The sequence below is a fragment of the Dendrobium catenatum genome, unplaced genomic scaffold (assembly GCF_001605985.2).
Source record: "Dendrobium catenatum unplaced genomic scaffold, ASM160598v2 fragScaff_scaffold_760, whole genome shotgun sequence".
NCBI classification, from domain to species: domain Eukaryota; kingdom Viridiplantae; phylum Streptophyta; class Magnoliopsida; order Asparagales; family Orchidaceae; genus Dendrobium; species Dendrobium catenatum.
The window spans coordinates 269,654-280,935 of record NW_021319222.1 but is presented as its reverse complement, the minus strand read 5'-3'; the positions used below and the strand labels follow the sequence as shown (position 1 = coordinate 280,935).

Genomic DNA, 11,282 nt, shown 5'->3' with positions numbered 1-11,282 from the left:
AAAATATATTTTGCCTACCTTAACTCGTTTTTTTTTTTAAAAGTTAATATAATGCACACTTAAATATATTAAATTATTAAATTATTTAAATATTTATAAAAATGTATCTCGCTTGGTTATTATTTCTCCTCTATTAATTTTTTGTTGATTTTTTCATCTTTATTACAATAGATGCTTTAATCAAAATGATTTCATCTCTTACCTAATAAATAATATGATTCGAACTTGTAGAATTAAGTTTGGGATCAATCTCGAATTCTCGATTGATGAATCAAATGAAAATTCAAATAGGAGGAGACTTGAGCTGACTCGACTCATTTACACCCTTAAACTAAACAAATAAGTAAATAAACTTATTCGAAGCAAAAATACACTAACTAAGGGTTTGTTTGGTTGGCTAAAAAGGAATACATTTAAAAAAATTAATTTAAAATGAATAGTAGAATGCAATATAAAAGTAATAATTTAGAGTTGTTTGAATAAATATAAAGTAAATGCAGGTGAATGTTCTTTTTTTATTTGGTTAGAATTAATAAATGTAGTTTAAAGTTCAATGATAATGACAACGATAGCGGTGGTGGCCTATGGCGGTCAACGGTGGTGGTCGGTGGAGACCGGCGATGGGTGATGGTTGCGGCCTTGATGATTACCTATGGCTTAAAATTCAGATAGAAAACAACTATGATTAAATTTAGCTTATTTCAATCTTAAATGAAGTGGACTTCGAATAAATCTTGAATCAACTTGATATCAATGCACTAACAAATCTAAAAATAATAATTGAGATAATTGAGAGGCAAACAAAAGCCAAGAAAACTACCTTATCCCATCAGATTTGAAGCCACCGAAGATCACTAAATCTCAACTATGCTCATCCACAGGCCATGCCTTCCTTCCTCCGGCCATCTCCAACCACAAGCCAGTTCCAGTGACCTCCTCTTTCGTTCAAAGATTTCCAACCTTAGCTTCAGGAAGTCCAAGACGTTCCAATGTTCAAGTTTTGCAGAGCAAGGAGAAGGGTGATCAGGTATGAGGAAGACAATAATTAATGTTGAAGAAGAAGAAGAAGAAGAAGAGGATGAATACAATGCAGAGATGGCAACGCTTGAGTCCTACACTGAATCAGCTCGATCCGAAGTTCTTCTTGTTGTAGCCACAGTGGACGGTGTAGTGGAGCAAGTACTCATATTTAAGGTACTGCTTGCTTTGGAAATTATTTTCTGGTTCTTTTAAATCACAATAAATGATCGAAATGATTCTTAGATTTTGTAGATATTTTTTTTAGTACAAGATTTTTGTAGTTTTTTAATTTAATTTCTCGACTTATCAAACATAAATCAATTAATCTTACATGAAATTTAGCTGTTTTTAAGATTAAAATTGATGGAGAAAAATTTTTATGAGTGTGTTTTACACTCATTGAAGCTCAAATAATGTATTTCATAGTAAGATTAATTCTAAAAAATTCAAAAATATTATAATGAAAAGCTTTCCTCTAATAATCTCCATCCAAAGAAAAAATAAAACGAAAATTTACATACATACCACTTTATTTCATGTTATTTACATATCTAACATCCAAAACATTAATATTACATGCCTACCAGCCATATACAACTTTAATATCAAATATATCACTCATACAATTCATTTCTACCATTCATACAATCTTATAAATTTTAATATTTCATTCCATGCACTCAAATTTGTTATATGGGTGGTAGTTATGTAATATTAATATTTGGAGTGTTAGATATATAAATAGCATGAAATAAAGTGGTATGTATGTAAAACCCCCAAAATAAAATTGAGGGATTAAAATTGAAAACTTAAAAAGTGAGACTAATATTTCATTTGGGACAGTTTTTTTGTTGCTTTACAAAACTGTTTTTTAATACAAGAATTTCTAACTCAATAATCTTTTTTATTAAAAAGTCGTTTTAGAAAGCAGCAAAGAAGTCTTTCCCAAACAAAGCCAAAGACAACTATCTTACTGGTTTATAAAGTTGCTTTTTAATGCAAACATATCTTAAAAGTAGAAATAAGTAGTAGTCTAAAGTTGTCCCACACGAAGCCTAGGGATAATTTTATGCTTTGTTTTTCAAACTACTATCGTAATTTCTATTTGGCCACTTTTTTATGTTTGAAAGAAAAAAAAAAAAAACCAAAAAGCTACTTTCTAGAACAATTTAAAAAAAATAATTTCTCTACAATAATTTTATAAAATATTAAGAAAGTTGTTCCAAACAAAACCTAAACTCCCCACACCCGAAAAGTTTATAGTTTCATTTTTGATCATTTACTTGAGTGTTAGTATATGATTTATGATTTGGACTGAAAATGGATGCCCTGCGGTTGTTAGGGATGCTCATCCAGCTTAAGTTCCAGAACTGCAATAGATCCTTCAAAGAGTGTTCTACTTGCAAAAGCTATCATTCAGTCAATTGATGTAATAAAGGGACCGTTTGATCCATCCTGCATTGAGTATCTAGAGAAGGGCCTGACTTTGGATGAGTTTATAGCACGCTCCAAGGGTAAATTAAGAAAATGAATACTGCTATTCTGTTTAATTTTTTCAATTGTTCAACTTTCTCGCAAAAATAAGATATTCCTATCATCCTTTTAAGGGCATCTCCAATCTAATTTTAAACTCCTATTTGGCACTGCGAACTTCTCCAATCGAACAACAAAAGGCGCTCCATTATCTCATTCGTGAACAGTGCGATGTCAATATTAATGACGCGCTGTTCACAAACGTATTTTTTGCTGAAACAGAGAAAGCTAAGGGGAGAAGGGCTACCGCGTGTGATTAAGAAAGAATATACACAATATTTTTTTTTTTTTTTTGTGGGTAAAGAAATAAAGTTAAATTGGAGATAAATTACTGCATTTTGAAGTATTACTATATTTTAGAGTGTAAAATGAGTTTTTCAGCTAGAGATGATCTGATAAGGCTATTACCATCTTACATACGAAAAATCTGCATTAAACTACAACAAATTATTCTTAAGAAACTGGTAAAGTTTTCTTGAGAAGCCATCAACCAAAACAAACATAAGGTTTCAGTTGGCATGATCCTTCATCTTATAATTGTATGTCCTTTCTTTACCTAATAGAACAACTTTTTTTCACACGCGCATAAACATTTCACTAAAAGAGCCGCCTACAAATGGCCCAGCAGAAATCTACTCTCTGTAACATAACAAATATTAATGTAGAAGATGAGAGATCAAAAAAAGAAGACAAGTAAATGAACTGTGAACGTCACAACTATCAAAAGAATAAGAATAACGTTAAGATCGGCTGAATTCAGACAGTCCAACGCTGACAGTATCATGGATGTAGTTCTATACGAGATATTCACCCCATAAGTCACATATAGTGCTGTCCAAATTTTAGCAGATTAAAGTTCCGTTTGGAACATCTTTTTTACTGATTCTTAAAACAGATTTCTAGTAAAAAATTAAAATTTTCTCTCCTAAATGAACAAATGAATGAAAACCGAGGTAAGATATATAGCACAAGTTTTACCTTTCCTCCTTAGACCGTTTAATCTGCAGATATTATTCATCAGTAAGTTGAAAAAGAATACCGTTAAAATGGAGCTTTGTTCTATAGCCTATATTATTTCCATGCAACCGAATCAATTTCATCTCCTCCTGACTTGTATTGTTGAAGTCGCCTAGCTATTGCATCTCTCTACTCCATCAGGCTCGGCTCTTCATCCAGCATTGAACTGAGCTGTTTCTTCTGCAATATGCAGACAAAAAACACTTTAGTTCCACTTTATGGACAACTGGAAGCATTCTAAAACTGTGCTGAAGGCTTCCAAGAACAGAAATATCAGATTTGTAAATAAGATCAAGGTTTTGTTTGGGACTACTTTTTTAGTGCTTCATAAAGCAGCTTTTTAATACTTGAAAGTTGCTTTAAGAAACGACAAAAAAAGCAGTCCCAAACGAAACCTAAATTGAGTGTGACACAAAATCTTCAAGATGCATGTGTGATAAAATTATGAAGGATAGAATGCGAAATAATTGTAATTAGAGAGATTATGGGAGTAGCATTCCTGAAGCAAATGTTGTAGGGAAAAAAACTTGCGGATATAGGCATGCAAGATACAAAGCAGAAGATCCGACCAAAAATTGAGACAAAGTTAATTAAGGTAAAATGTATAAGGAAAAGTGGTAGAATTGCATTAACTTGGCTACGATGTGAAAATAAACCTGCACTAGTTCATTTGCAGCAGCTGCTATGTCAAATTTCAGAGTAGGGAGCCCCTTCAAATCCTACTAAATCCAAAGTATCATCAGCATTGAATAGATAGAAATCAAGAAAATATCAAACGAACAAGAAAGGTAACAGGGAAAGTTCCATGACCGTTAACATAAATTTTCAAAAGGGATCCTCTACATCCAATAAAATTGAAAATATTTCCCAAGTTGAAATCAAATCGCCACCTTTTTTGTAAACCAGACCCAATTCATTTCACATATAGCATTCATGTTAGATTCTAATGCATAAAAGGTTACAAGAACATGTTGAGAACAATCCAGTATGAGAGATAATTGAGAAGATATCAACTAAAAGAAACATTTCTTGATCAGTCCTTGGGTGGCATGCAAAGTTTCCAACAAAGAAGCGATCTTTAGGCAATGATTACATAAAAGTAGTTCATCTTGGACTGTTTGTTGGGGGCTGTGGCTACTAACCGATAGGTCTTAAATTTAAAACTTACGTATGTGATGATGTGTGTATGAGTTTACCTTACTGACTCAAATGTCCCCAAAAAAAAAAAAAATAAAGATGTCGCAGATTGTGGTGCACACATAACTATGCATGGTCTGTAAACATCCTGCATTGAAAACCTTAGGAAGCAAAAAACAGAGAAGAGAAGTTAAAGCTTCAGAATAATTCCTTGATTCTCATTAACTCCCAGCTTTACAAAGCTACAGTATATAAAGTATATTATGGGGAGCAAATCCTGACTTAGCCGCTAATGGCAGTATGACAGGCAGATAGGACACAGAGGTAGTGCTCACACAACAGTGTTCAAGTGCTGGAAACCGGATAAGCTATCTCTATCTGCAGATATATTCTAACAGTCCCCCTCAAACTCAGCATTGGAGGAGCGAATGGTGAGTTTGTCGCGTAATTGGTTGAAATGAAGAGGAGATAAGGGCTTAGTAAGAATATCTGCAATTTGATTCTTGGAGTGAATGTGCCGAATGGAGACCGCTTTAAGCTGTATATGTTGGCTAATAAAATGATAGTCAATCTCAATATGTTTCGTGCGTGAGTGAAACACAGGATTGTGAGCTAACGCAATAGCTAAAGTATTGTCACAAAAAATGGTAGTAGGCCCGGACTGCAATAAGGATAGATCATCCAATAAGCGACGAAGCCATATAATATCAGACATTGCAGAAGAAAGGGCTCTATATTCAGCCTCAGTGGAAGATTTAGCGACTGTGACTTGCTTTTTAACACACCAGGAAATGAGATTTGACCCGAGATAAGTACAGAATCCAGTAACTGATTTACGATCTGCTGGATCGGAAGCCCAATCAGCGTCAACAAAGGTCGTGAGTTGGAGTGTGTCGGGTGTTAACGGTAGACCAAAAGCTTTGGTTCCCTGGATATACCATAAAAGCCTTTTAACTGCAAGAAAATCTGCATTTGTAGGTGCATGCATATGCTGACAGATATAATTAACAGCGAAGGCAATGTCCGGGCGGGTAATAGTAAGATAGTTAAGTGACCCAGCTAAACAACGATATAAATTGGGATAAAAAAATGGCTGCTGGGCAGCAACAACTTTAGATGGCTTCAGCGTAAGAGGTGTAGGAACTGGTGTGCAACTGGAGAAGCCAGCTGAATGTAGGAGATCAGTTGCATACTTAGTTTGATGCAGGATGAGAGCACCAGGTTGCCGCTTGATTTGAATGCCAAGAAAGGTGTCAATTGCACCTAGTTGCTTAAGAGAAAAGGCAGTTTTAAGTTGCAGTAACAGTTTGTCAATGGTAGGAGTGTGGTTACCAGTAAGAAGCAAGTCATCCACATATATGAGAAGATAAAGTCGGACCAAATCCTTGCGATAAATGAGCAGCGAAGGATCAGCCTTGCTGAAACCGAAGCCAAACTGAACGAGAAAGGTAGTTAGTTTATTGTACCATTGATGTGGTGCTTGTTTAAGCCCATAAATAGCTTTGTGAAGACGAGACACATAGTGAGGATGAGTTGTATCGGCAAAGCCAGGAGGTTGTTTCATATAAACTTCCTCATGAAGGTCTCCATGTAAAAAGGCATTTGAGATATCAAATTGAAGAGTTTGCCACTTATGTGATGAAGGGCAAGAAGAGAAACAATAGACGAATGGTTGGTAACTTGGCAACGGGACTAAATGTCTCAGTGAAATTGACACCATGCTCTTGATCAAAACCTTGTGCAACTAGCTAGCCTTGCTTTATGGCGATCAATCGTGCCATCTGATGTAGTTTTCAGTTTGAAGATCCATTTGCAGCCTAAAATAGGTTTATTTGTTGGCGGTGGTTGTAAACTCCAAGTACCTTTTTGCTGCAATGCTAGAAATTCATCTGCCATTGCTAGTCTCCAACATTCAGATTTAAGTGCTTGATGATAAGAGGTCGGAGCAGTTGTTGAATAGGGAACAATGAGCAAATAAAAAATGACCTTCGGTTTGGAATGGCCAGTCTTCTGTCTTGTTAACATGTGGTGAACAGGAGGTGAAGTGGTGGTAGGTAAGGAGGAAGGGACGTCTGTAGATACAGGCATGGAAGAAGACAGTGAAGCAGAGAATTCATTATGTGATTGAGGTGGAGAAGTGGTATGTGGCATTTGTTGTGTAGGAGCAGTAGACAAAGATTGGTAGGTCTATAGTGGAGTGGGAATTGAAACCGGAGTGAGTAGTAATGGATTTTGAAGTGTTGATATAGGTGCAGTGGATGGAGTATGTGAGTTGAAGAATAAGGAAATATATGCTCATAAAATTGAACATGACGAGACACAATGACCTTATTATTAAGAATATTGAAGCAACGATAACCTTTGTGGATGGAAGAATAACCTAGAAAGATACATTCTTGTGAGCGAGGAGCTATTTTGTGGAGAGATATTGGTTGAAGCCAGGGATAACATAAACAACCAAAGGTTCTGAGATGCGAGTAGGAAGGTAGAATATGATAAAAAAGTTTATATGGAATGTTGAGATTACGTGCTTTAGTATGTAGGATATTAATTAAATAATTCGAAGTCATGAGAGCTTCAGCCCAAAATTTAAAAGGAAGTTTGGAAGCATGAAGTAGAGCACGAGTCGTTTCTAGTAGATGACGATGCTTGCATTCTGCAAGCCCATTTTGTTCAGGCGTATAAGGACAGCTGAACTGATGTGTGATTCCATGTTGAAGTAGAAAATTTTGAAATTGGTGACTTAAATATTCTCCTCCTCCATCAATTCAAAATGTTTGAATTGAAGTTTTAAAGGTATTTTGTACAAGCTGAAATAAATGCTGAAATTTCAAATACACTTCGTCTTTAGAATGTAGCAAATAAAGCCAAGTATAACGAGTGTAATCATCTATAAAGACAACATAGTATTGAAATCCATTTAGAGAAGGAACAGGTGCAGGTCCCCAAACATCTGAGTGTATTAATTGAAAAGGTTTAATTACATTGCTTTGAGATAAAGAGAAGGGCAGTTTGTGACTTTTAGCCACATTACAAGAAGAGCAAACAAAAGTAGTAGAAGGAGTACATATAGTAGGAACTATAGAAGCTAAAGTCCTTAAAGTACCAATACTTGGATGCCCCAAACGAGCATGCCACGAAGTAGTCGATCTAATGGATGAATGAAAAGCTGACTGATAACGGGTAGATGTGGATCGGAGTGGATAGAGTCCATCTTGTGCTTTGCCACGAAGAAGAATACTATTGTCCGAGAGATCCTTGATGAGAAAGCCATGAGAATCAAACAAGATTGAACAATTATTGTCAGATGTTAATTTGTGAATGGAAAGGAGATTATGAGAAAGCAATGGAACATAAAGGAGATTTTTAAGATGCAGCTTACGATTTGTATCAGGAAGTGGGAGAATTCCTTGCCCGGACTGATGAATAGGTAACGTTCCACCACTTGCAACAGAGACAGAATCAGGACCGAAATAAGGTGAGGGCATTTGTAACTGATTTGCATCAGATGTAAGATGAGTAGAAGCTCCCGTATCAAGCACCCATTCAGTAACTGGTGCATTTAATCCGATGTTAGAGTTTGTGAGATACGTCAGAGGAGGTGGAGCTGGGTTCGTGGAATTTGTTGGAGCATACTGCATATTGCACCGATGCCAACAGTTGAGTGCAACATGACCAACCATGCCACATATTTGACACGTTGGACGAACACCAGACGGACTGGACTGATTTCGAACAGGATAACTGATAGGCTGAACAGCTGGAGAATTGTTTAAGCCAGGACCTGCATTGTTTGTCCTGAAGGAAGCTCCTCTGCCTCTGCCTCACGAGGCAGATCGACCACGATTGGTGTTAAATCTGATTGTCCACAGAGCCGAATGCTCAGACGGAAGCTGAGAATCCTTCAGCTGCTCATTGTTTAAATTTATCTCCTCACTGCAAAGATACGAATACAAAGTGTCCAGGCTAATAGAACCTTGAGTTGTGCGGATTGCAGATTTAAAAGGATTGTAAATAGAGGGGAGTCCATTTAAAGTGTGAAGAATAATATCTTCAACGTCTATGTGTCCACCTGAAGCCACAATATTATCAACTATGGCTTTGATCTGAGCCAAATATTGTGTCATTGTAGATTCCTTCATCTGTATTTGGTGCAGTTGATTTTTAAGTTGAATCACACGCGAGCGATTCGTTGGCTGAAGGCGATTCTCCAACATCACCCAGATCTCATGAGCGGTAGAAAGAGACAATATATAATGCAATACAGAGGTAGAAATGGTGGACATCAATGCAGAAACAAGATTTTGATCTACCATCTTCCAGATCTACAGATCCTGGGAGTCGGATTCCACCGGAGGAGCAACAGCTCCAGTCAGTAACCCTCAAAACCATTTGCCGAAAACAACTTGAACACTTGTAGACACCAAATAGGATAGTTTTCATTAGTGAGAGAAGTAGAAACAATGTTCTTCAGATTGCTCATCAGAAACTTCAACGAAGAAGGGATAGTGATCTCCGACATAGCAGCTGAGAGAGAAGACGCCGACGCCGAAGCAGACATAGCGGAAGAAGTTGATTCAGGATTCGCCATTGTTTGCTCACTGAATCTTTAGCTTTGATACCATGTAAACATCCTGCATTGAAAACATTTAGGACGCAAAAAACAGAGAATAGAAGTTAAAGCTTCAGAATAATTCCTTGATTCTCATTAACTCTCAGCTTTACAAAGCTACAGTATATAAAGTATATTATGGGGAGCAAATCCTGACTTAGCCGCTAATGGCAGTATGACAGGCAGACAGGACACAGAGGTAGTGCTCACACAACAGTGTTCAAGTGCTGGAAACCGGATAAGCTATCTCTATCTGCAGATATATTCTAACAAGGTCGCCATAAACTTCTGCATCCAAAGCAACTGCCTTAATGTCTAAGGCTTCCTTTGGGACGACTTTTTTATTATTTTTTAAAGCAGTTTTCTAGTATAAAAATTAATGATTGTATGTGAATTCCACATACGCTTTATATTTGCAGTTAGCATTTAAGATGGAACCAAATTCCCAATGGCACCTCCACAATTTTCAAATATAACATGTTAAATATTTAATATTTGCATAAGTTGATAATATATAATATTTGCAGGGAATTTCACTTTGTGGATTCTTGATATCCATTAGGAAGAAGGTCCATAAAATTCTTATTTTGTATTCCAATCAAACACCAAAATTTATAAAACTCTTGCAATTGGAATAATTTACACCTTAAGGTAATCCAACCAACAGCCCATAATATACCCATTATACAAAGTTTTTATTAAATGCTAATTTTATACATGATTAGTTAAAGAATAGTATTATCATAGCTCTAATTAAAAATTAGAAAAATAAGAATTTAAATGGACTAACTTTATTGGCCATATTTTTATTGAAATTAAAGAGAGACTTACATGTGCTCATGTACCTTACAACCCCTTTTACCTATATTCTTCAAAGCAATCCTTGGTTACTGATAGCAGAAACACATTTCCAACATACATGATTTTAATTCTACTCAACAGCAGTTGCACATAAGCTATCATATATATATATATATATACTCTTTTTTAATGTTCAATAATATCATAGAAGTATATGTTACTACTGAAATAACAAAAAAAAGTTCAAAATCAGCATTCAGGATACATTTCAGATAGAGCAAGGACATCATGAGTATGCTCAAATTAATGTGATAATCAATCTCGTTCAGCTACAAAAGTAGTTAAGATTTGTTACTAATTCAAGCGGGAGTTAGGCTTCGTTTGAAATGACTTTATTACTGCTTCTTAAAGCAGTTTTGAGTACAAAAATTTAAAAACTGCTTTAAGAAATAGTAAAAAAGCCGTCCCAAATGAAACCTTAGACTTTTTGGGACAGCTTTAGACCACTGTTTTTTTGCTGCTTTCAAAATATTTTTGTAATAAAAAATAGCTTTACAAAGCATTAAGAAAGCCGTGCCAAACGTAATCCTGTGATAATGAGTTCTACATAGCATGAGGACTAAATATAGCTGTAGGAGGCTGTGATCAAATTATTAAGGAGTGCGACTTTTAAAAGTTGCCTCATGTGTCACAATAGCATGCAGCACATGATGTAGAAATAAGTCATATTTCTTATTTATTTTCAGGCGACTCAACGAGTTCCAACGAAAAAAACAACCAAAAGTTAATTTTTTGTAATAAACTGAGCCAACATAATTAGCATTTGAGAATGCTTTCACATCCAAATGCTTAGACATATATAAAGTAAATTTTTTCAAGAGTCTCTTTACTATACTTAGGAATATGCAAAAATAATCTCTCAATGCTTATGATTTGGAGTTTTCATTATGCAAAAATAATCTCTCAATGCTTATGATTTGGAGTATTCATATGTTGGCTCACAATCCAATAGTGAATGGAATATCAAGCTTAGTAACAATCAGATAAATAAAAAATTTTGCTAGTTTTTTATACTGATAACTTATCATCAAAAGGTTCCTCATTATCAAAATTAGTTTTAGTATTTGTAGGGATATCATCATATTTACAACCTAGAATGTCA

The 11,282-nt window shown here is 35.4% G+C and overlaps 1 protein-coding gene across 1 annotated transcript; it reads left to right on the top strand.

Annotated features, from left to right (window-relative positions):
- The first annotated feature begins 776 nt into the window (after positions 1-776).
- On the top strand, positions 777-2,664 carry LOC110097023. The gene is made up of 2 exons (XM_020823230.2): positions 777-1,194; positions 2,363-2,664. Exons 1-2 carry the CDS (start codon positions 1,030-1,032, stop codon positions 2,549-2,551), a joined length of 354 nt encoding a protein of 117 aa, XP_020678889.1. The 5' UTR covers positions 777-1,029; the 3' UTR covers positions 2,552-2,664.
- Positions 2,665-11,282: the final 8,618 nt, after the last annotated feature.

What these genes read in the sequence shown, in the direction of transcription:
- LOC110097023 (XM_020823230.2), top strand. Translation starts at nt 1,030, where the DNA reads ATGAGGAAGACAATAATTAATGTTGAAGAAGAAGAAGAAGAAGAAGAG. An exon ending in AGCAAGTACTCATATTTAAG is followed by an intron (nt 1,195 to 2,362) that starts GTACTGCTTGCT and finishes TGCGGTTGTTAG; the next exon opens with GGATGCTCATCCAGCTTAAG.